Below are 26,067 nucleotides of genomic sequence, written 5' to 3'. Positions count from 1 at the left end.
TAAAATCTGTTTTATCCTCTTTAAAAGCAGATTCTTGTGTTTATCCTTAACTAATCACTGTGCACAGGTACTTAAGGGAATAAATTAACAGCAAAATGATTTGTTATCTTCAGATGCAGCGTTACTGCAGAAATGTGAAGTAGCATTCATCAGACATTGGAAATAATTAAAAGAAAGTCTGGTTTGGGTAGAAGTTAAGCAGCAGTGATTCTTGGCGGTGTTTTTGTTCCATATGATACTAAAATTGCTTTCCCTTATGAGATACGTATTTACTCCTTTGAATTGACAGTCACCCAGGTAAATACTAGAAGTTTAGCTTCCACCTGATGTCTAGGCTCTCTCAATTATAGCTGGGAACAGAGAAGCATTTAGAAGTTAGTTTATTCCCTTTGTATTAGACACCCTGAGCTGCCTGTTTCTCTCCATCAAAGAGAGTGCTCAGACAGCTGACTTGAACTAGATACCTAGCTTTTAGGTGAGTACAGACAGATAAAATGTGTTTCACCTGCAGAAGCCAATTTTTGAGGTACTAGAAGTGCAAAAGCCTACTGTAAAACAGACTAGCAGAGCGCTTGCATCTCACCCACCAGGTGAAGGTTAGAGATTTACCATCATTCCTTAGTGTTGCTGACTGAGGAAGACAGCTTCAAAAAAGACACCTTTTGAAGAAACAGTTTGAATTGAGTTCAGAATGCTTCTTACTACAGTTTTATCCTCTGACATATCACTGTGGTCCACTTTTTAACTCTCTTCACCCACACAAAATAAGGTACTTGTATTGGAACAGTTATATTCCAGCCCTAATCATTCTATGATTCTGTGATTCTGTATTCACTCAAATGAGCAATCAGTGTCAGCTTTGCAGGCAAAAAAGGGTGTTTTCCATAAGCTGATCACTGGTGGAGTCTCATGGGACATGGACACTTTTGTATGTCCGTGTCCTGTGCAGTGGGTGACAATGGCTGAAATTCTGTGTCTCCTGCGAATTCAGGTAGAAATTTGTCCTAGCAAATTCCATTTGCAGAATTTTGCAAGAGCCCTCTTTCCACGTTGAGAGGAGTTCTGCCTTGGCTCCACATTTTTTTAGGATAACCCCACTCATTAGCAAGGAGGAACAAAAATAAACAGAGGCAGGCATGAGAGTATTGTATAATTGAATGTGATTTAAGAAACACTACAGTTGCCAGAGGCACTTACTGGGAGGTATATAGAAACCTAACAACATTATCAGAATGAAGCCAATGGCTTTGTTTAGGTTCCTATGGACACTTTCACAAACACAAGGCAGTGTTTTTTATCCTCAATTTCTTCTTATTTTCTTTTGTGTGTGTGTGTGTGTGCATGTTTTTTGTCTCATCTCTTTATTAGGCTTGGAAATCTCATGGGATGGAGACAGCTTTGTGGAAGTCATGGCTGCGCCTCATCTGAAGGGCAAACTCTGTGGTCTGTGTGGCAACTACAATGGGCACAAGCGAGATGACCTGATCGGGGGCGATGGGAACTTTAAGTTTGATGTGGATGACTTTGCCGAGTCCTGGCGTGTGGAGTCCAATGAGTTCTGCAGCCGCCCGCAGAGAAAACCTCTGCCCGAGCTCTGTCATGGGACGGTTAGGGTGAAACTCCGAGCCCATCGGGAATGCCAGAAACTCAAAGCGTGGGAGTTCCAGAGCTGTCATTCAACGGTGGATTATACCACATTTTACCGGTAAGCGTGGCTTGCTGTGGAAGGAGATGTTAAGTTACTGTGCGAGGAGCAAAACCGTAGCTGGCCCCCTTTCAGTAGCATTTGAGCACATAATTTGAGCTGCTTTTGCTGTGAATTAATATACAGGCCTAGAGTTATATTATGATGAGCTTTTCTGAGTCAGGAATCAAGAGAAGATGACCCTGAGCTAATAAAGACCTGAGCAGTCAGTAGTGAGAAGGGCAGGCAGGCTTGTGATCACCTAGAGAAAAAGTACTTTTGGAGACTCAGAGAAGAGGAAGAGACTTCAAGTCATTTCAAAGTCAGCTGTGAAGTTGAGGCTGACATTAATTGCTATTGCTTGTGGTCCAGAGAAGTGTGTCTTCCCAGAAGCATTTTTTAAATGACTTCATTAAAGCAGGGATATGAAATATTAGTAGTGCCTGTTGGATGGTGTAGTTTGTGAGTTGGGAATTTGCAAGGAGAGAGTTAACAGAAAGTTCAGTGCGTGCCCATCCTGCCCTGGGAGCAAAGGAAGACAGACGAGGATCTAGAAGCCTTCTCTGAGTGAATTATTCAAGGTTTTTATTTTTTAAATACTTCCAGTCTAAACCACAGAGCCATCATTTCTGTTCTTTAATTGGCATGAGTTTATTTGCCCCTCACTCAGTAAATAAAATTGGCTTTTCTTCTGATTGTCTGACATGAAAAGATAAAAGTAAAGCCAAGTCACATTTGTATGGTGGCGGATGGAGCTGCCTGATCTCTGCGCTCCCAGCTTTCCCCACTTATGCACATCTGTTGAACTGTTGGGCTTATTAGGAAAAGCTTTCTAAAATGACTCCATTTCCCTTATGAATTGCCTTTCCTCTTCTTTTATAATGAGACAGAAAGACTTTTATCTAGCCCAGCAGAATGTCTGGGACTGGGAAATGCTAGAAGACACACAGCTTGGCTTGTAGTCTATGTGCTTCTGCATTTAGTTTGCTATAGTGTATCCCTGTGCTAGCAGCCTGGCAAATAGTGAAGATTATATTGTGTGCAGGTTATAATACTTTATCTTTTCCAATGGCTGGAGGCACAACAGAGAGCACTAGAGATGCTAACACACACACAGAAGGTCTGTTGAATACATTTCAGCAACATTCCCATCTCACTTCCATCGTCCTCTAAAGGTAAGTGATGACAATGCAAATGGAAAACAGACACAGAGAGATTTGTTTCATTTTGCAGTGGATTTTTTGTCCCTTTTTAAAAGTAGCTAGTGATTAATTTAGTGCAATACACTTCCTGACACCACAGTGGAAAATGATTTATATTTTGGCTACAGCAGCCAAAAAAAAAATCTCTACATGCTTGCATGGAGCATTTCTGTTCCTTAAGAATAATGTATTCTATTTGTTTTGGAAAGACAATGAAATCAAGCAAATATTTAATTTGATTATATCCTTTTGTAGAAAAGTCTGTTTTTCCCTAAGGAAATTTTATGTTGAAATGACCATCATATTCTGTCAGAAGTAGCTGTTAGCTTGCTTCCATGTAGATGTTGCTAGCTGTTAGACTAGATTCCAATACAGGAATCAAAGATAAAATATAAACTAAAATTAAATAATGGTATTTAGTAGAATGGTACTTCTTGTTAGAAACTGACAAAGTTGGAGCAAGCAATTTATCCAATGACCATGGCCATTTCTCATACTAGGAAATTCCCGAAAGGGGGTCATGATTATGGGACAAGCATTCAAAGGAAGTTCTGGGAATCTTTCTAACATAAATCTTTGCCTATACAAACACATGTGCATTTGTGTATATTAGTATAAATAAGTGTGCTTAAGAGATTCGCATTTTTTGTGTATTGTTTTTAAAGAACTCATTGCTGCTGATGTGGTTTTGCAGAAAATTTAAATGACCATTAAAAGAAATTTAAACTGACATTTACAGCTTTTCACTGGGGTGTTTCAAAAAAGTATCTTCAGTCAATGTTTTCTAATTTCAGGTTGGGTGTAACTAAATAGTTTTCCAATTCTGCTTTACTAACTATGGACAAGCTTCTAGCAGTAAGAGAAGTGATGAGGCAGAATGGTAGGGTCAGGTTCTTTTGGTGTATTATCCATCTCCTCTTTGAATGAATAGCTTCAAATGGAAATAGTGTTTCCATTTGAAATACTGCATTTTCAAGAGTTAACCTTTCTTGGTCATTCTTGCTTATATTATCAACATTGCCTCATTTTCATTATGCTGCTCTGGTAGTGACCTGCTGTTAATAAGAATTCTCAGAAATAGAAATAAACTCAGCAGGAACTTTATGAATCAGGGTGTGTTTTCTCCAAATACCAGTAAAAAAAAGGCAGTGACCAATGCATTGCAAACATTTGTCTGACCCTGTGTTGCTGAGGAGGTTTTTGTGAAGAGGTCTCTGATTTTGTCTCCTTCTCTTTGCAGCTGCAGTTTCTCTTTTCATTAGCCATCCAAAAAACATACACAGCAAGATTGTCATGATCGTTAGGTGAAAAGGATATGGTTAATGTTTTAAAAGAGTAAAGATCTAGCTGCATTGTTGTGAGGTTAAAAACGGTTAACTCCTGAGCTTGACTTTGATAGAACTGTGACACCTTAGGAGAAATGGTTGTGCACCTTGCCTTTAACCCTTCTTTTTTGACATTGTGACTTTGGTGACGTGTTTCTCTGCAAAGCATATGGTGGAAGAAAGCACCAAGAAACTATTTTGGAATAGTCCTGATTGCAAACTAACAATTTTAGCATCTCCTTTTATACCACTCTTTTAATTCTTTGTTTTGTAACTAGACACATTTTAAGGGCTTTTAATTGTGGTTTGCTTTGTTTAGTTTTGAGTTGGTATTTTTGGTTTGTCTTTAATGCATTGCTAGTTGTTCAGTACTCATGAATAACACTATAAAAATAACCCTTAGGGTTCAACTTTATGGAGGCAAGTTCATTAAGCAGGGAAACAGTTTTGAATTTCCAGGATATTTCAGTAAAATTTAGGTGAAGAAGACGCTATCAGTGACACTCATTGCCATTGCCACTTGTCTATTTAGAGATTTTAATATGGCTAAACATCCTTGCCAAAGAAAGTTACCAAGGTTACTCAGTAGCAGGCTTTTAGAGGGGATACTCTGACCTCTTATGCAATAAAGCTTGAACTCAGACTCCCGAAGCTGCTGTTGAGTATAAGCAATATTAAAAATACTTGGTAACATGTGAATCTCTCATACTGCTGTTACCAGAAAAAGCTCTATCACATTATTAAGAACTATTATGGTACTATTTAAGCTCTTGGATGAAGATTTGGGGATCTTAGAGGACCTGAGGAAGGAGAAGACAACTTTTTGTGCTCACCAAGCTGTACCCCATGGCTGATCTCATTGTGTATCTTTGGGGCAGGAGCCTGGAGGAGACTCCAGCCCCAGTGAGATTAGGGAGCAACGTGGCGTGGGAGACAGGTCTCTAGTGTGCCCCCATCCATGCCTGATGTCTCTCAGGAACCTCCTTGGAAGGCGACAGGCAGCCCCAAACAGGGGTGCAGGGACGGACAGCAGTGCTGAAGTTGGGCTGAAGGAGACACCATAAAAGAAAGCACAGGACTGACTAACACTTTTAGAGTCTGCCTTCATTAGCATCTGTGGCTTTCTGGTAGACTTTTTTGGTTTTTAATAGTTTGGTATCACCAGCAGCTTTGACATGTGACATCAACATGGTATCAGTATATCACCCACCTCTAATACACTTACATAGTAGCTGAGTTTATAAATGAGTAGTTAGACATTGCTCAAGTCTAACTTAACTCTCACTGCTGCCATAGCTCTGGAAAAATATTCAATGTCTTACTTTTGCCATGCAGCAGACTTCCTTATTTGAGATTGGAAAATCTGTGCTTTTAAGTCTTGAAACAAGTCTTTTTATTATTACTCTTCCTATTTTTATATTTTTGTTAATGCCACTATTAATGTCACTTTTTAACAGCAACAGCATACACTTAAGTTACATACATACCTATTGCAACATACATACTTCAGTCACTCTTTTTTAATTGTCCTAAGAGGTATGTTTTCTCTCAAACACTTGAATTTAGTCATACTTGGCATTTTATAGCAAGCAGTAATTAACATATTAATAGCCTCATTGTTTGAATCTGTGAATCAAATGCATTCAGGAATTGCAAATTGACTTTATTGCAATTTTTGTCTTTAATGTTCTTTGTGACTCTGCTGACATTACTCCATCTCAGCTCCTGGTTAGTCAGTTATTGATTTTCTATCCATTAACCAGGTAGCTGTATGCCATTAACTGCTGCATTTTTGCAGATTTTCTAAAGAATTCTGTTTAACCAGTGAAAATATTATTGATCAAAGTTGGAGTATAAATTGCAGTGTTGTTTGAGTCCATCAGCTCCCTGTTATTAAGTTTGACAGATATGCCATGAATGGCTGCAGAGAGCATGTGAGCTGTAGCATTGCTAAGTTCATGCAAGCACTATTTAAAAGATGGAGACCAAGAGTTTGTGGCTTTGAAGCAAAAGGCTTAAAGGTTTTTTTTTCCTGTTAACAATGGTGTCCTACAGCTGTAAATTCATGTGGTTATAGCCCTGTGTTCGCTCAGCAGGATGGTGCAAAAGAAATTTAGGCTGAGGGACTTCAAAAAAGCTGTCTTCAAGTGTTAAAGGGTTGGGTGGAACTGGGATCTCTGGAGCACTCTGTTTGCTGCCAAGGGTGCATATTGCAAAATACACAATAAAAGAAATAAGGGTTTCTGGTCCTGTCTGTGTCTGTGGGCACAGCAGTGGGCTGTGCTGCTCCAGGGCTCATCTGTGGTGTGACCAAGGGTGGCTGTAGCTCTGAGTGCTCACCAGGATCATTTCTGTCCCAGCTCCTGCACCAGTGGCTTTCCACTCTCCCCAGGGCAGAGCAGCCTGTCCACCTCTTTCAAACAAGCCAGTGGTGATGGCTTGAGGACAGGACTGATGGCATGGACCTTGGCTTGTCCCCTTGCTGCCCTGGCGCAGAGCACGGGCTGTTGTTCCCACTCGCCCTTGTGCTAGGATAGGGATGTTTTTGCACATGTCTGACTGCCTGCCCAAAACTTGCCCTGAGTCTGAGTACTAGCAGCAGTGTAACCACAACAAAGAGGAGCTCAGGATGAAACAATTTACTCAGCTTCTTGGGCAAATTGTCACTGAGCAGCTGTACGACCCACAGAGCTTCTGGTTAGAATGGAATTTGAACATATTTGAAATAATAATTGTATTTTTTTAAGCAAATCTGTACCAGGACTCAAGTTTCCTATGAGCTGGAAGTGCCACTTTCCAGTCTGCTCTGTTCAGCATCTTTGGGTCTTCCAATCCTCTGAAGTTACCACTGGAGCTTTAGTTGCTTGCATTAAAAGCTTAATAATTCAGACTTTCTGTACAGAATTTCGCTGCTTTATATCATTCTACTTATACAAGGCGATCCTTTGCAGATCTGCATTGGAGAAATGCACAGAAGACTAGACCTAAATGGACAGAGCCAGTGTTCCCAACCTTTACAAGAGCACTGGTGCTTGGGAACATATTCTCCCACCTGCTGCCTTTACTTTATGCCTCTATATGAATCGACATTATTCTCCAAACCACTTCTAAATATCAGCCTGTGCTGTCTTGTGTATTGCCATGATGAACTCACTGCCTGAGAGGTAAGAGGCATCATGACTTAGATGATCTTAAGGTCCTTTCCAACCCTAACTATTCTATGATTCTGGTGGCTAGCAGTGCTATCAAATGGGAGAAAACAGGCTTTGTAGTGTCCAGCACACTTTGGGATTTCTAGCAGCGAGCAGCAAGCTTTGCTATCTGTGTGCTGTTGGTAAGGAGTACTGCAGAAATGACATATATATAAGACTATAGATCACCACTGTGTTAAGCGTCCTCCTTGAAGTATTTTTCATCTGATGTAGCCAAGAGTGGGTGCAAGCTGCCAGAAAAAATACTGTTTAGATTTAATGATTAGAAGTTTAGATTTGGACAAATAGGTTTGAGTGGTCAGAAAAGATAAATCTGAAGCCAAGCTGAGCTCAATTATCTGCAGATCAGGACTCTTCTTAATCTTCCCCCACACCCATGGCCCTGGTGGGATATTTTTCATGTAACCAAGACCCATCCACTTGTGCCTGTTTAGAAAAGTACCTCAGGAATTTAGGGCCAGAAAACATTCTTCTCTTTGTATCAGTGGTTATTACAGCTGTAAAACATTGAAGCAGTGCCAGAGGAGTCACAGATGTCTCCTTTCCTGTTGAGGTATTGCAAATGGGGGGGATGAAGGTGGAGAGGGCTCTAAACTCTGACAAGACAGTGGTGTTGGACAGACACCATTCACCTGGGACCATCCGTGGCTTGCTTCCAGCTGGAAAGCGCATGCTTCCCTGATGACCCACTTTGTGCTTCCCTATATGGAAAGTTAATGATTTTATTCTTTTAAAAAAGAAAGATTTTTTTAGTAGGAAAACCAGATGAAGCAGCCATACTGCTCTGTGATAAGAACCCAGGAAAGTTTCCTTTCTTCAAAGGGTGGCATGTCTGGAATGTGTTTGTTTTGCTTACCTAATTACATGATCACAACCCTACCTGACACTGTTCTTTTACGCAGAATGAGATGTTGTTTCCTACTGGTTGCAAGTGCAATATGAGGCTTCTTTTCTCTCCTTTCCAGGAATGAACTCAATTTGCGATTATCATGCATTCAGGTATATGGAGACTTATTACAAAAACCTGCTTCTGCCTAGCGAAACTTAATTTCTTTCTGGTTTATTACCTGGCTCAATGAAATTCAAGTCAGGTGTTTCATAACCTAATACTGTCTTCCTCATTGCCCAGTGTCTGACAGATGTGAGAGTCTGCATGTGAAAATACAAGGTCAAATGTGATCCTGAAGGATGGTAGAAACTGTGGAGAAGCAGGGAGAGGGAGAGTCATTGAACAGAAAAGCGGGGTACCATAAATGCTCTTGATGTCGGCTCTTCCTATCATTGTGAAGCAGAATTCACCAAGAGCTGGATTGTTCACCCACTAATAGGGAACGTGAGCTGGGATTAGACCGTCGTGAGACAGGTTAGTTTTACCCTACTGATGATGTGTTGTTGCAATAGTAATCCTGCTCAGTACGGGAGGAACCGCAGGTTCAGACCCCTGGTGCGTGCGCTTGGCTGAGGAGCCATTGGCGCGAGGCTACCATCTGCGGGCTTGTGCCTGAATGCCTCTAAGTCAGAATCCCACCTAGACGTAGTGATACCGCAGCGCCGCCGCTGCCTCGGTGGGTTCACGATAGCGGTCACTCGAGATTGACCCAGGAAATGACAGTCTTGCTCAGAATGTGCAGGTTAAAGCCTATCCTGAATCTTCGTTAGTGAAGACAGGCCTTCCTCATAGGGGAAGGAAAACTCCTATCGTCATACCTGGGCTGATGGAGCTTGTCTAGCCTTGTATGGGCTTCCATCTCGGAGAAGGACACTCTTACAAAACCTACGACCCGAGGACTTTGCTGTCACCGTCCTAGCTAACTAGGCCGTGGCAGTCAAACCTCGGGTGTAAAGGGTGGGGCCAGTTCTGCGCAAGCTGCGCCTCACCTAAAAACTGCGCTCAAAACACCACCGCGCAGGCTGGAAGGGCTCACTCTCGTGTCTGAAGGGACGGGCGAGTGTCGAAACAGCAGGTGGCAAGGTGCCTGGGTAGCTGCAGATCCAACCGTGCATGCAGGCAGACCAGTGCATGGGTAGCTTGAGATCACTCAGGAAATGACAGTCCTGGTCGGACACTCCCTGACTGCCTAAGCACCTTTTTTCCAACCAGATTTGCATATCCCTTGGTCATCGTGCTTGTAGTAAGCGTGGTTAAAGCTCTTCCCAAGTCTTCGCTCGCAAAGCCAAGCCATCAATATGACTGCATTCTCAGAACTTGTTGTTTGTGAATTACCTTTAACAGAGGTTTGGTAGGGTGGTTTTGTTTGTTTTACTACCATGCCTTGGAGACACGGGATAAGATCCTGATGCATTGAAGTCAGTGGGAATTTTGCTGTATTTGAGTGACAGGTTTTCATCATTGTGACTGTTCCTCTCCCATGCAGTTTTACTGCACTAATCTCTCACATCAGTTAGTAATCCTTGGTTAGCCTTGCTGTACCACAGACAACTTAAGGAAGCTTCAGCTGGTTCAGAGACAGTGTGTCCATTCTTCAGTGGGCTAGGCAAAAAAAACATTCAGATCAGGGCTCCTAGGTCCTATCTGCTTGCCACATTTTTCCAAGGGGAAATCTAAGGGGTGGCTTTCCACGGCAGAAGTCCAAATTTATTTGGTCATAGGCAGCTGAGTTAACTAACTTGAGTTCACTTGTGGTTCTTTCTTCTTGGCTGTAAGAAGTGTGTAGGAGAAGACTGCAATGCTAGGTCTGCTGTCCCTCCCATTTTTCAAAGCTTATCTGATAGGCTTTTAAACATGCCCTAGGCATAACTTCTCTTATATAAGGTTCCCCATCTCAAATATCCTTATTTAAGCTACAATCTTAAGATGTCACTGTTTCACAATAAGCATGAGTGTGCCCTAAGACTATCACAAGCACACCCCTCTTGTGTAGAGTAATAATTACTTCACATTAATAATAATACTAATTTCACATTCTGGAAAACACCCCCAATATTTCAGTCATATAATACAAGGCATGGTTTTTAAAAGGGAGAGCAGGTGTGGCGAGGAGCTGGTAAAAGAGCAGAATGATACCCTCCCTTGTGGACATGTTTTAAAGAACACTACAGGCCATTTGGTGTAATTCAATCCATTGCCAAAGCCAAAATGCAGCAACACTGAAGTCTTCTTTTTAGCTGCAAAAAGCAATCCTGTTTTTTGGGAAGATGCTGTTCAGAGAAGCTGTCAGCATCATCAGAGGAAACCACCCTCTGTCTCTGTCGGGTACCACAGGATTTTAACTACAGCTGCTACAGAACCCAAGACCACTGTTTGGTCTCATTTTAATTAACCTCTAAGGTTCACAGCAGGGTTTTCTTTGCTGGCTTGTTTTAATTTCATTTTAGCTTTTTATGTTTTCAACTTCACTGCAGTATTGATTTTAAATACAATCCAGAGATGCTTAGCTGATGGTAATGTGTCTATTGCTGTGAATAAATAATTCAAGAAACCAGCCCATCAGATCTCACATTCTGTCTTGGGCAGGGGCTAATATGTGTTGCAAGGAAAAGGAAACCCACCCATACTGTAGCTGGCCAAATGTGCCATGTCATAGATGGTGGAGGAATTCCTTTCAGACCCCTGAGATGATCAGTTTACATCTCATAGCATGAAATTTTAATTACCTTTCCTATAACATGCATAACTGCAAAGCTACTATATTTCAGCTCCTATTTTAAGCCACCTGCAGTATATCCTGCCTAATTAGACACACAGCAAAGATGAACGAGGGTGTTTATAAGCAGGCAAATGAGATGAATTTGTGGGAAATGTTTTAAAAATAAGCTTAACCTAATCCTCCTGTTATTCTTATGAGTTCATTTATGCTTCTGGCAGGATAACCAGACAAAGCAGGACGTGAGCTGTGACCAGCACAAAAACTTTCCTGTAGAAAGTTTGCCTTAGGAAGGTTTTGACAGCTCTGAGCAGCTTATCAAGCTTGCTGTCGTTGTTGTTCATAGAGCTGACTTGCCACAAGTGAGGTGTCCATTTTGGAGACTTTATATGGGTTAGATTTAACTGAAAGCTTTCTTGTGGGTGTTTTTAAAGGCTGAAGGTCTTTTCCTTTAGTTTTGCTGTTGTTCTCTAGATCTCACAGGACATCCAAAAAATCTGGTGTGTTCCCAGGCTTTTTGATCTCCAGGGACCTTTGCACTATGCCAGCTTCTTAGATGTTTTCAAGGCCAGGTTGGACAAAGCCTTGGGTGGCATGATTTAGTGTGAGGTGTTCCTGCCCGTGGCAGAGGGGTTGGAATTAGATGATCTTAAGGTCCTTTCCAACCCTAACTATTCAATGATTTTATGTCTGTGGTATAAAGTAGCAATCTGGGGTAAAGGCTCTTCATCAGTGGCTGTAGTAATAGGACAAGGGGGAATGGGTTCAAACTTAAACAGGGTAGATTTCAGTTAGAGATAAGGAAGAAGTTCTTCCCTATGAGGGTGCTGAGGCACTGGCACTGGTTGCCCAGAGAAGCTGTGGCTGCCCCATTCCTGGCCAGGTTGGATAGGGCTTGGAGCAGCCTGCTCTAGTGGAAGGTGTCCCTGCCTATGGCAGTGGCTTGGAATTGGATGAGCTTTAAGGTTCCTTCCAACACAAACCAGTCTGGGATCCTCTGTTTCTAAACCTGCTCCTCTCCTGTCCATCTCTGTAAGGGCTCGCTGTATTGATATGCATGTGAAGGTCCCATATTCCACACTTGCCCTCTCAAGTGCGCAAAGTGCTAGTGTGTAAAGCAATTAACTTCTGTTAATTACTCAACCCATGTTTTCTCTTCAGTTTTCACAGCACATGAAGGAATCAGCACCTCACATTACTGGTGATTTATGCAGCTTTGCAAACAAGGGAAGCACAAGCTGTTTTGGGAGGCCTCTATGACTACAGTTTGACCTGCAAAATGCTTGCTCCCTATGCAGCAAAGCACCAGGAGCAAGAGCAGGTCGAGCACCAGGGGCTGGTAGTGTGATGAGGAGCAGGCGCAGCCCTTTTTTAACTGCAAGTGCACAGGTCCTACACAGCTGTATGCAGCAAGGCTACTGCTGATGAGGACTTGGGGCATGACAGCAAAATCTTGTGGACCCCCATGGCAGTTCTTGGCAGCTGAGTATTATTGTACCTTAGGGCATCACAACAACCAGAGCAAAGAGCAGACGTGTGGGAATTAAGGCAAGAATGGGTGGAGATACTTGTTCTTACACAGGAATATGTATTTACCTATCTCAAATATTTACCACCACAGTACCTATGGGTAAGGCACGCAGCACAGGCTGGCTGCATGGGTGTATGTGTGAGGTTCACTCACCCTTTAAGCTGTTGAGATGCTATTTAGAAACGTGGCTCTGCTTTTTGGTAGACATGTCAGAGCAGGCATACATTTATGATGGTGAGGTCTCAACACTGGAGATTGCCAGTGCCATCCTGGAGCAGGGGTAGAACTAAAATGCCACTGGATCCATACCATAAGAAGTCCCTTCCTCACCCAAAGGGAGCTGGAGGGTTATACTTTCACCCAAATGGAGGGCTCTGTATATGTGCAAGCAGGTGCTGTGATTTCACCTCTTCATCATGATATGCAGAGGGTGAGAGCATTTAAATCTCTCCCTGACTCCCACACTTAAGCCAGCTGAAATTAAAGTTGGTGGGGAATGTACTGGGAATACTGAAGGGAGTTGGAGCCATAAGTTTTCTTGCATTCCTGGGTACTCCTGCAACTAACATTCTGTTTAGATAATATTTCTGAAACATAAAAGCTAAAATAAATCCAGCATGTGAAAATTAATAACAAGTAATTTCTCTTATGATCAGTCCAGAGGAAGCTGTCGTAAGTGTTAAGGCATTCAGACAGCTGATTTTTGTACATCAGCTCTCAAGTGAGGTATGTAGTTTACAGAGAGTGAGTGCTTAAGGTTATGTAGTCTGAGTACATGAAATAAGAGGCTGTTGAGGATGGTGGATACCATGGCAGCAAGAAAAAAGTTTACAAAGTTCATTTCCTAAGTGCTCCTTCTTAGCACTTTACATTTTCAAATTGCAGTGTAAACATTTAATTCTCACTGCACCCTGGTTTAAAGTTGCTGAAATGAAGAGAGTTCTTTGCTGTGCAGGAAGCCAAGAGCAGATTTGAGATTAAAACGTGAAAGTGCCTGGTTCCTGGCCTCAAGCTCAAGTCCTTCTGATGGGATTTAAGAGGTTTCACATGCACAAGAAGTGCATTGTCTTATTCTTGTCAAAGCACAGATTCTTCTCAGACTTTCAGAAGAAGGCGTTGCTAGTCTTTTTAAGAAGGCACTAAATCTTCTCTGCTCCTGCAAAGCCCAGTTAGATGACAAATAACTCATTAATACTTCAAGCAGCAAATGTGTCTTTGGCAATTAAGGACTGTAAAACAAGTCAAATCCTAGTAATGGGTTGAGGCAAGGACTAAAAAGATTTGCTTTTGGAGCTGGAGGAGTCAATATGCAAGAAAACACCCATACTCTGTTTTCAGATATCAAGGATTTGGCTAAGGTTTGAAAGCCCATTTTTGTTGTTGTTCTCATTTGTCTACATGGTTCTTCTCTGTTTACTGATTTCTTAGCCCATGGTTCATGAAAATATTTCCATACCCTTTGGAGAAGTTTTTTTTCATCATGGCAAGGTGATTGCATAGATCATAGATGTCCTCAAATGGTGACATAAGCTTTCAATTATTTCAAGATTTGCTGTGGGTGCAGAAAACTTTCAGAAAGGGCTTATAGACTGCATGGCATGAGGCTTAATTCCCAGGGACAAAGATGATTTGCTGGCAATGTAAAGAAGGGTCACCAAGATATCACTTGAAGGAGTCTGAAGTTGTTCTGTAATCAGAGAAGAGCTACGCAGATCCCACAAACAAGTGGCTACTTTATCTGCCATTGAGGTTGTTCGCATGCCTCAGACTCTATACACTAATTAGGCTGTGTTTTTTCAGTGGCTGAAATGTGCATTTCCCATTATTTGCATCATGATTCCTCACTTTACAGAAAGGCCCAGATCTTCACTGCAACTACTTCCAGGGCAGTGGTGGAATCTCCGTCCCTGGAAGTGCTCACAAACTGTGTAGTCGAGGCCCTCAGTAACATGGGTTAGTGGTGGCCTTGGCAGTGCTGGGGCAGTGGCTGGACTTGATCTTTAAGGTCTTTTCCAACCTGGCAGATTCTGTGAATAGCAGCAAATACCTGATTTCAAAAATACCCAGGAGCACAAAGTTGAAATACATTACACAGACATTTGATCCCATTCAGAAGGGATATTTGGTTCATATTCCAGCTCTCCTCTAACTCTCCTGTGCTGATCTGCAGCTAGTTTGTCTCTCTGGTTAGTCTCACCTCTATGCAGTTGTTTCAGACTGGTGTCCATCCATCCCTTGCAGGTGAAGAACGCAGTTAGCAAGCACCTTTGAAACATGTCCTCTGCAGGCTGGGCAAGATCACACAGAACACAGTGGCAGAGAGGCAATGAGGGAACAAACTTCTCCAGCAGGTTATTCTCTCCTGAGCTGTGTTTTCTCCCAAGATGTCTAGTCTGCTGCCTGATTTGACATAATCTATTGCATAGCCACAGCCTGTGTTATGGGGCAGCCAAGCGATATCCCTGGCCAGGATTCCCATCTGGTTTTTGAGGCAAGGAATTCACACTGCGTGGTTCTCTTTATCAGCTGCATGCAAACTGTGTGCTGTCTTGCAGCCCCCAGAATTTCCTTCACCTGTCTCTTTTATTTCTCTTTGTCTCTCAGTGCTGTTCATATTTCTTTCCAAATGATGAAGTACTTGGCCAGGAACATATTTTAGTTACGGAATACCAGAGGGATTTTTGTCAACATCTCCCATCTATGGAAGTTACAGTTTTATATGGGTAGAGGAAATTTAACCGTGTCACTGGAAATAATAACTCTTGTGACATAAAAAGATACTATTTATTATCTTCATCATCCTTCCAGCAGATGGGTTCAAAGTCATGCCAAGGTTAAAGATACTGTGTGCATACTGTTGATAGAGTATGTTTTAGTTCCATAACTGTGATGAGCCTGATTGACAGTGGTCTATGCAGAATGTTTAAAAACTTTTCCATATGACTAGGAAGTCAGGAGTTGACAAATTTCCCCAGTGTTTATAATTAAACCCTAGAAGAAGATATTAAAACAGTTACTGGTTTCTGTGTTGTGGTCAATATTAAGATTTATTGACTTGAGAACCAATATTGACTGAGAGAAAACTAAGCTTTGTTTTCCCCTAAGGCCTACCAAGTCTGGATGTTGTCTGAAAACAGAAGGTTGCATGTTATAGACATCCAGTAGCATCCTTTTCCAAGAGTTTCTTTGACTTTCAGAATGACTCCAGAGTTTGTTATAATGTTTGTTACAATGCTTTACAGAAATTAGCAATACAGTGTTGCTTTTAAGAGTCTTTTAATTGTGGACATACCCCTTTGACATGCAATTGTTGGGGTTGCGTAGAGTGCATGAAAATGCTGTATTGGTAGCCTAAGGGAGGGAGAATTGTGTGTTCAGTGGGTACAAAATGAACAGCAGCAACATGAGTTTCTTGCGCTGTCCTACTGTTTCCATCTTGGGCTGTGGCAACATAGCTTGCTGAATTCCAGTCAGTATTGTCCCTGTATCCAGATACAGAATTACTGCAGACAATGTGGTGATGTTGTGACATGGACTGCTCTTTCCGGGGAAGCACAAAAATGCACCTGAACTCATTTCAGGTCATTCCTCTTGCTTTTGTGTTAGAAGTTTTATCATTTAAAAACATCAGGTGCCTGAAAGAACAGCTTGAGCCAGGAAAGTCAGAGATCAGAGCCTGATCTCATAAACCAGCATATTACGTGACTATCACTCCTACATATACAGCATATGTATTTTTGCCTGCTTCTGACTGTTGCCTGAATTATATACATAGCTAAAGATCTGAGCACTGCTATTTTTTTAAACAGTCTCTATGAAATTAATCTCTTGCAGATGCTGGCTCGAGGCTAGCAGCATCCTTCATTTGCAAGCTCAAGGTACAAATAAAATTCTTAAGTCTGCTTTCCATTCAGATGTGAAGAGAGCCTTCCAGTTTGACATGAACAAACTCTTTGATTCATCTTTTGTCAGTGGCGAGAGTGGGGCTAGTTCAGCTCACAGGGCTCTAGACAGAGTTGTATTTCACAAAGTAGGCCAATAACCCACTCACCAGTTAGACCCAGTGAAGTAGTTTACCTAGGAGTTTTTCACGCCTCTCTTCCTTGGCAGCTTGGAGCCTGTCAAATTACACGGTCAGACTGAATTCAGGTTTGTTGGCTCAGCAAAATGAATGCGTTGTGAGCTAAGGGTGGAACAACCAAGAGGGGTTTAACTATGCTTACGTGCAATAGGAGCAAAACCAATTTTTGTAACATGGAGTGTCAACTGCAAGAAAACCAGCTTTATCTTAAGATTAATGCTATGTCTGAAAGCTGGCAGAGAGGCACGTGGTTTAGTTTTCAAGGCTTGTATTGGTTTTGTCCTTTTCCCTTGTAGTGTCCATTGCCTGCTTTGAATGGGAATGTTCTGCAGTCGCAGTGACGCCTTACTTGTCCTTTTGGCTGAGGAAAATGCATTATGTACTGGTAGCTAGTGTTTCCAGAAAACAGTAATAACTTATTACAGAGATACCAGAAACCAGTTTCCTCAATATTAGCAATTTTTAATGTTCCCTTATTTACCTTATAGGCATGAATACTGTCTGTGTGAAAAGAGTACCCTTTTTTTTGGTTGACCCTTTGTTTTCCACTTTTGCAGTACAGGTGTGACAGTGATGGAGGAACATGTTTACAGGTCTGTGGGGCTGCTGGAACAAAGGTCCCTCCCTGGGCTGTTCACAAAGTGAATCATTAGCCTGACTGTAACAATAAATACCACCAAAAGAGAACATGCAAGGATTTATCCAAAGGTCACATTCACCCAGAAGGTTTCTCTGCTGAAAGAAGCTCACAGCTGTGTTAAGATTAAAGAGTGTCAGAGAACCATCATGCATGTGATTTTTTCACCCTGAGTAAAATATGAGCTGTTTGTGTAACAGCCCCATCTGAGAGATGCTGGTGTCAGACTACCTTGGGGCTGTCATATGTATTTCCAGTGGGTTTTTAGCGTTTGGGAATAATCTTGACTTTGATGCATTTATCTGACACATCCTAAACTCCTGCAATGCCCAGGAGGAGATCTTCCTCCCACTATTCTGAGTACTTTGATAGTCACTCAGAGAAAGGAAGTTTAACTGGAACAGCCCAGACAAATGACTGAGGTCAAAGTTATCCCAAAAATGGAAGTAGCCTGAACAAATCACTTGCCTTCTCACTTGAATGTGCTTAGCACACAGCGGGCCAGGCTGTGATGTGATAAGCATTTTACCTGCAGCAACGGGCAGCTGCTTGGGTGAATAGTTGCTGATGGGATTCAGTCAAGACCCTTCTGTGGACTTTTATGCATGCATTTAAGGACACAGTCATGTAGTTGCAATGTGCAGCAACACCTCTATTGCTAATCTCGTTAACCAGCTTCTCCATTCATCGGTAACATTTTAAAGTCAGGAATAGAGTCAAGAGTTTAATACTGATTTAATCAAAGATTTTTGCCTTTAGTGGTATAGGGCACAGTGTAGCCCGTGATTGCATGATGTCTCTCTTGGTCTGTTTCTGGCAGATAGTATGGGTTTTCTCCTTGCTTACTGATAGTGGCCCTGGATCTCTGACCTCAGAGAGGGCACCTCGTGCTTTCAGGACCATGCATTGGTGTTCTCAGCAATGACAGGCCACCCGTAGATGCTGTGGGAAAATGCTGTGGTGGCAGAGAAGGACATGGAGTGTTGCTGTACTGAATGTTCCTTGAGAAGCAGTTGTGGCTGTTGTTGCATCTGTGGGCAGTAAACAACCTAATCTTCTGACATTTGTGTTGCAGAACACCGGAGAAATGCCATGTGAAAGTTTAATATAATTTTAATTGCCCTTTGTCACTTCCTACCCACAAGTCATTTCATTCTTTATCAGGGGACTCCAGATTGGTGGATGTGAGGGGGAGAAGATCTGCTGGTCTCTCCTCCTAGGTTTCAACTGGGAGTTGATTTTTCTGGAAACACTCAGTGGCACGTTCTTCTCTGTGTTTTAGAGAAGCATCAAGTGATCACCTCATGAGAAATGGACCCCACTGGGGACTACACACCAGATTGTAGGCAAATATCGTGACAGCCCAGCGAGAACTCTCTAGCAGCCAGTTAGCGGATTATGTATTTACAACCAGTGGGGTTAGAAGTGACCTACAGGCTGATAGCTCTCTCAGCAGTGAAGCCATGTTGGTTGTTTGGATCATCTCTGAACCTGCTTTCTGTCTCTGTGAGTTCACATGGTTCTTATGTTGACTTGATCTGGAGAGTCACATAAATGATTGCGGGTTGTTATAAGAAATGGTTTTCCATGTGTGCTAGCCTTCAAATAGGGAAGGCTGCCATGAAACACAACATGAGGAGAAAGGAAAACACCTGGGGCTGAATTGGTGTCATGGTTCTATTTTAATTCTGAAAAACCTAAGTCTATATCCAAAATACCTTAACTCTGTTGTCTTAGATCTTAGTGGACCTTAGTCAAAAGCAGAGCACACAGCTTTTGGCACAAAACCCAGAGGGTTTTCTGTTGGCTTTTTTTCTCTGGTTTCATACAAAGGTGGTCTAGTCATAATGAAGGAGAACAGTAGCTGCTTCAATGTGATATTTCTCTGTGTTATTATGGCACTGAATAGAAAACCTGTAGGTAATATGGTGACATAGTTAGCTGTAGGCCAGTTAGACACAGGAGAAGAGCAGAATCCCATTGCAACGAAGTAATCCCTTTTCTTCTGGTGCTCAAGGGCTTTCATTTTAAATCTCCAAAGTTTTTAAGTAAGCATAAAAATGTTTTGACACCTTTAGGTGTCACTGCTGTAGTCTGTCCAACTCCACTTCCATGCCCATCAGTGTAGAGTTTTGCAGATGCACGTGTTGTACCAAAGGCTGAAATCATGTGTGTGAACCTTCAGAATTTATTTTGCATCTCTTTTATAGAATCATAGAATTATAGAATAGTCAGGGTTGGAAAGGACCTTAAAATCATCAAGTTCCAACCCCCCTGCCATGGGCAGGAACACCTCACACCAAACCTTGTCATCCAAGGCTCTGTCCAACCTGCCCTTGAACACTGCCAGGGATGGAGCATTCACATCTTCTTTGGGCAACCCATTTCAGTGCCTCACCACCCTCACAGTAAAGAACTTCCTCCTTACATCCAATCTAAACTTACACTGTTTAAGTTTTAACCCGTTACGTTTTGTCCTATCGCTACTGTCCCTAATGAAGAGTCCCTCCCCATGATCCTTGTACATCCACCCTTCTTCTCTATATCCCTCTGGCACTCTGTCTCTATTGATGATTGCTTGCAAAGGAAAAAAAAAAGAACAAAATCTTTAGAAGGAAATTTTGAAGCATTGACCTTCTTCTGAACTTTACATCATAGTTTCTATTGGCTGTCATGCTTGGAGTGGTTTGAAGTTTCCTGGCTTCTTATCCATTGGCTCAGCACTGGGGTTTTCACTTTGTCTTCATTGCCCAATTAGTGGGCAGAGAGCAGGAATGTGCTTGTGGAGGGGCTTGCTGGCTTGCTCTGCTGGGTTTAGGTCTCCAGTGAACTCAACAGCTTTGCTAATGTTTCTCTCTTGAGCTCATGGCAGTATTGCTGGGGAGCATGTTTTATGGAAGACAAGTAGGAGGTGCGGGCTGTAGAGGTTAGATTTGGCACCTTTTTCAGTTTGATGACTGAGGTGATGAGGTTAGCACCAGGTTTCTGAGTCCCTGTGAGCTGGGCAGAGTTCCCTGCTGAGGCCAGCGGCTGGGTGCTTGACCTGCAGCTCAAAAGTATTTGCCACTTAGCTGACCTCTGGTGCCTGTTTTCTGACTTGCATGCTGCATGACTCCTGTGATGACTGAAAACAGCAATAGAAGTGGATTTAGAATGAAAAGGTTCATTTCTGCAATGTGGTCTTTCAGAGTGCCATGGGTTTTCCAACACAGGTTTCTGAGAAAAGTGCTGCTCCAGGGGCCAGAGGTGTTTGCAAACCAAAGGTGTTTGGAGTGCAAATTCATACAACAACCTTTTTGTTGTAGGAATTTGCACTCCAACCAGAATATGAAGCTTTTGGAAGTTCCCTGGAGATAAGGCCATGAGTGTGACTGACAATGCAAGTGGGATAACTCAATGGAGACATTTGACTGTTGCTGTGTAAGTGGAAGTCAATACACAGGGACTATCCCTTTGTGGTGCAGTACATGCAGAGAGCTGGGACCATGTATTGCTGGTTGTTACTGGCTTCAGGGAATGCTCTCAGTTACAAGCCTGTGGTATGGCAATTTCTATTGCCCTACTCCACTTTACATTAGCACAGGGTTAGACCTTAATGGCACAGTTTTCATCTGTCTCACTGCAGGTGAGATGATTTGCTTGAGGCCACCCCAGGAAATCGTACATGCAGGTTCACATGTCTATTCAGGATTAATAGAGAAGTGTGTGTTTAAGCCTACCCTAGAGTGCTGTGCAACAGCATGCAATGAATCATAGGGCCTGTGACTTCTGCTGTGGAAAACAATAGAGTTATTTCATTTGGTAATACAATAATATTAACAGTAATTATAAAGAATTGTAACAGTAAAGAAGAATTGCTCTTAGCCAAGCCCTTATTTTCAACCTTTAGCCTGACATTTCCTGATTTGTTTCATGAATGGAAAAACATCTTTGGGTCACTTTATTGCACAGAAAACAGGAAAAAGAAAATACATGCTGGGTTTGTCATTATTACTGATGTAGTGTAGTCAGTTTAACAGATTTTTCACAAAGTTGCTGGAAAACTGCTGCTGTTTTATTTCAGATGATAGGAGGGAACAGCACTTGTTTCTTCCGTTGTCAAGACAAACTCTCCATTCTGAATGTCACCCCAATGACCCTGTTTTTGACCTGGATAGCTCAGGTCTGATTAATCTAAAATGACACAGCCAGGACATTTGATAAATACTATACAAGTAATGTGATAACAGCGATGAGGCAGGGGCATCTTCCATCTCCGCACATATTCCACGCTGCTTTTGGAAGTCACATGAAGCAGACTGTGTGCTATGCTTGCCCTTTGAGGAGGGCTGGGATTTGGAAAGGCCAGATAGCAAGCATCTGTGGTGCTCCAGGCAGCATCAGAGGAAGCTTTAGGAAGCATGGTTATCTGAGAAATACAGTTTATACATCATTCTGTGGTCTCAGGGTGTGATCTGTACGTTCTGTTCACCCTGAGGAACTCACTGGAAGTAAAACTAAAGAATGAGAGAAGCTCTGCCTACCACACAGAAATGGTCTGAGGCATGGCTTGATAGCAATGAAGCGACTTGTGAAGCAGCAGGATGGAGTCAGAGTCAGCTCTGCCATTCTTCCCTGATGACTCACATGTTTTGTGGGACAAATCGCTTCCCAAATTGTTGCCATTCCCTTGCCTCCCCATAACTGGGTCCCTAAGGGGAAGGTAGAGGTTTCTTGGCTGGATCTGCCCATTGCCTTGAACTTGCAAAAGGACAAATGTAAGACTTGGTGTCATTTCTCTCTTCCATCCCCACAGATGTGAGATCTGACCATCAATGCAAATAATTTTAACTGCCTCTGGTTTGAATCGAGCCTGGGGCTGAAAGCTGTGAGCACTGTGCAAGGTGTAGTAAATGAAATGGTGACTTCCCTTTGTTACTAGATACTTAAATAAATGATTAGAAACAAAGCAGCATCCTCAGCAGAAGCTGTGTAAAGATGCTGGGAGTCTTTCCCCACCTGTACAGCAGGATCATTGTCAATTCTCCGTGGAATTTCTTGTTAAATAGGAGATTTTAATACCAGGGTTCTTACCCTGGCATTGTAAATACAAACTTCAGGATATTTTTCAAGTTAAAAAGGACACAAGCTGCACAAGCTTAGCTGAGAAAAATTGCGTTTCAAGCTACTTTAACTTAAAAAATATTTACTGTAATAGCACATGAATGTAGTTGTGCTTTAAGGCTGTAAATATTTTTTGCAGTGCATTGACTCGTGCTACGCATTTTGGGGCTCTGAATTGCCCATGGGCTTGGGTGTGAAATGGAGAATGAAAACAGATCATGGGAAAATTAGATGCTTTTGAGACTTACCTGCTGTTCTCAGGCATTGAGGCTGCTTGCTATCACTGCAACTTCTGATTGGCATGAAAAACTCCAAGTGGTAGGTTGACTATGAGACCACCATGGTTCCCTGCTGAGCCTCCCTAATCAACTGACCAGCTGCCTAGCTGGAAGATGTTTCAACCCAGCTCTTAGTGTTGCTGGGCCGAGCTGCTCAGCCAGGCAGCAAGGGACCAAGTCCGAGCAGGCTTATAGTGTCCCCAAAGCAGAGGTTCAACACTGCTGTCCTTCACAGCTTCTTGTTCCTCTTGCTGCCATATTTCTAAAATGGCAGGGTTTCAAAGCAGAGTTGGGAAAAGATTTGGTTTTCATGTGACTTCTGAAGATGGATACAAGCTCTGTATCTGTCAGATGTAGGACAGTTAGGAGGAACAATCTCATAAATTGTCACTGGTGAGACTATGATGGTATGTGATATTATTCCACTGTTGAAAACAAATATAATGTATTACTGCAGAGCCAGATTCAGGGCTAGGAAAGTTGGGTAAAGATCCTTGCCTAGGGCTCTCTGTGAATCTCTGCTGTTTCTAGTGAAACTGAACTGATTTATGGTTGTGTCAGGAAACTAGAAGTGGCCCAACATAGATCCAGATCCAGAGGCAAATGTCCTTAAAATTGAGTGTTCCATTGTGTGTATGTGCAGATATGTGTATGAGGGATGGAGAATGCGTTTAGCTTGTTACTAAATTGGAACAGATGTCAGATCTGGAATTGGAGATTTTGGTTCTTCTCCTTTTCTTGTGGAAACAATGCAAAGCTATCTTTTCAGCTGGCAAGTTGTAGCTGGTGTGTGGCTTTGGTCTCAGCTTTGTTACCCTCCAAGCTCTGAGGTTTCTCTGAACTGAAACACAAAATACAGTTCAAATGTTATGATCTCAGAAAACCGAAATGGAAATAGAGGTTGGTAATGCTGATAATTCTACGGACAGAAACCTTTCAAAGTCCCTTGCGCTTCAGTACTGTTATTCTAAATGGGTCAGACTGAGTAGGCAGCTCAAGATCATATATCAAAAAATAGATGAACTGCTTCTGCTACATGTGATAGAACTGAAAATGAGACTATGTTTTCTTAAGACTTAATCCTCCTATTCCCTATTTTGAATCATGGCTAAGAAAAATCCTGTATGAAACAAACGGACAAAACCAGCATGGAAGAGAGAAACTAATGAACGTACATACTGAAAGGGAACATTTTATTCTCCCCAAGTAATTCATGCCATTTTATGGTTTATTTGAAATGAAGTAGTCAGTCCTGGCGGGATAGTGAGCAACTTGGCACATGTGTTCAGTTGCATCCATGGAGAAAAGAAACAGTCCTTTCTGGAAGAAAGTCAGTATGTGAGTATGAGAGAACTTTTTCAGAGCTGGTCGTGTAGGGTGAGACGTCAAAAGCAGCTGGTGCTGGCCAACCATACCTGGCACTATAGACAAACACAATTTCAACAGGGCTTCAACAGGGATGGAGTTATACCAGCACCAAGAGTTTCTGGAAAATCTTAACCATGAAAGAGCCTTCTCTTCTCAAGCCAGGCTGTGTCCTCCTGTAACCAGCTTTTCAGGAGAAAAGGAGAAGTTGGCCTGAGGTTAACCACCACATGCCCAACTGGGACCAGCTCAGAGATGGCAAATGTAGAAATGCTTAAAGTATACTCCTTAGCCAAAGCGAGAGCTATTTGCTTAATTAATTAATTAATTCGCCCTTTAGCAATTTCTTAGAATTACAATTAGTCATTTCCAAGTTCTACCTACTGTTTTTATTTATCTATAACACCAAAAAGCTTTATTCATAGGGTTAATATCCAAGGGTGCTGGTGTCACGCACAGATCAGAACCTCATTGCTGCCCTCAAAAAGTTTTAAGTTTTAAAGACTTATGTTTGTCTAGCTTTGAAGAGTTCATGACAGTCTGTCCTGTACAGTATTAGACATTGCTCTGCCAGTACTAAGTTTTTCATTTGATAAAGAACAGGTCTGCTTCGCTGCTACAGCTTCCCCATCAAATTTCTTCCTCCACTAACATTTCAATGGGATTGAAAAGTGGGTGTATTAAGAAGCAGAGAGAGGAAACCATAATGAGGTGTCTGTAATATTTCCTATCTTCAAGTGTCATGTTCTCCAGCCTTTCTCCTTGCGCTTGAGAAACATAAAGTTGGATCTCACTCAGTAGAGTAAGGTCAGAATGCCGCTTACATGGAGTACCCCGTGGGGTTGAAAGCACACGCAGCAAGAAGTTTGTTTTAGGACTTACTAGATGGCATGCTGCCTTGGAAGGCAGTGCTGTAGTATAATCATCAGGATGCCTTATAAAAACAGATCTGAGGGAGTACAAAGGCAAGCTATTTGCAATGGACAGCAATACATTTTATATTGAGCGTACACAACCAAGGTATTTTTCTGTACGTCTGAGCACATCTGTAGACACCCCTACAACTGTGTACCCAAGGAAGTTCTCTCTTCCCAATGTGAAATAAAGACCAAACAGTAACAGCGTGTGGGCATAAAAATTAATGTGACGGTTCACGTAAAAAGGGGGGGTATGTAATATTCTGGTTTACTGAGTTTCATTTCTAACCATTTAATTCTGACCACCTCAAGTCTTCCTGCACTTTAACTTAACTACAGCCTTTTTGTCACTTCCCGTCATGAAAATCGCACAGCGTTTCTGTGAGATGATAAACAGGTGTTACTTTTCATTCTGGCAGCAATGGCATTTTGGTGCAGGATGAAATAATCCTATCATTAAATAAGAAGCTCACAGTGGTGTCGTGAAGCTTAATTTGTTTGGAAAATGCTTTGCAGTATTCAGATGAAAGGCACTCTGGATATTCAAAGTATTATTACTGCACAGCTGGTGGTCTACACACTGCAGATGTTTATTCCATGCTGTTGCATGGTTACTTAAGTGGCTTCTTAGTGCAGATGTTCACAAGTGAGCATGCACAACCTCCTCTGCCTATGTTTCTTGACACGGATTTTATTGCTGCTTGACTTTTGATCTTGGAAAGAATATTCCTTCACTGGTGAGGTGCTACGTGTGTGTGTGACTACGTCCCTGTTGGTTCAGCCCCCATTGCAAACAAGAGCATCTGCAGATATTTACTGTGGGCCTTTCTCTTTAGCCTCTATTTCCTTCTGTGGCTTTTACTCATTCCCACAGTGTTCGACTCTGGGGACTCTGCCTCTTCTGTTAATACTCCATCACCATCACTCACTTCATGCAGGCGTGATGATTCCCTTTGTACTCTTTGCCCAGATGGGATCAAGAGCTTCATTGCCTCTTGATTTTTTCTTTCCATGGCTGCTGCTACTGTTACATAAAGGGGTCTCTAAGAACTTCTGGGCTGCCATTCACAATAATATAATCTCTCTGAGAAGATTTCAAGATAAGATGAAATATTTCTGCATGTATG

General features: G+C 42.1%; 1 protein-coding gene across 5 annotated transcripts in view; it reads left to right on the top strand.

Annotated features, from left to right (window-relative positions):
* The window catches only part of BMPER (BMP binding endothelial regulator), a 146,953-nt gene that overhangs the window by 100,068 nt on the left and 20,818 nt on the right, over positions 1 to 26,067 (top strand). For all 5 annotated transcript variants that reach the window (XM_057425758.1, XM_057425757.1, XM_057425761.1 and 2 more), the window contains one exon: positions 1,369 to 1,705. In XM_057425758.1, coding sequence (XP_057281741.1) covers positions 1,369 to 1,705 — 337 coding nt within the window. The remainder of the gene's footprint in view (positions 1 to 1,368; positions 1,706 to 26,067) is intronic.

This window comes from Pezoporus wallicus, unplaced genomic scaffold (genome assembly GCF_028554395.1).
Source record: "Pezoporus wallicus isolate ANWC-B61680 ecotype Strahan unplaced genomic scaffold, APGP_CSIRO_Pwel_v1 contig_7820, whole genome shotgun sequence".
NCBI classification, from domain to species: Eukaryota; Metazoa; Chordata; class Aves; order Psittaciformes; family Psittacidae; genus Pezoporus; species Pezoporus wallicus.
Note: the sequence above shows the minus strand (reverse complement) of the source record. Positions and strands in the feature narration are given on the sequence as shown.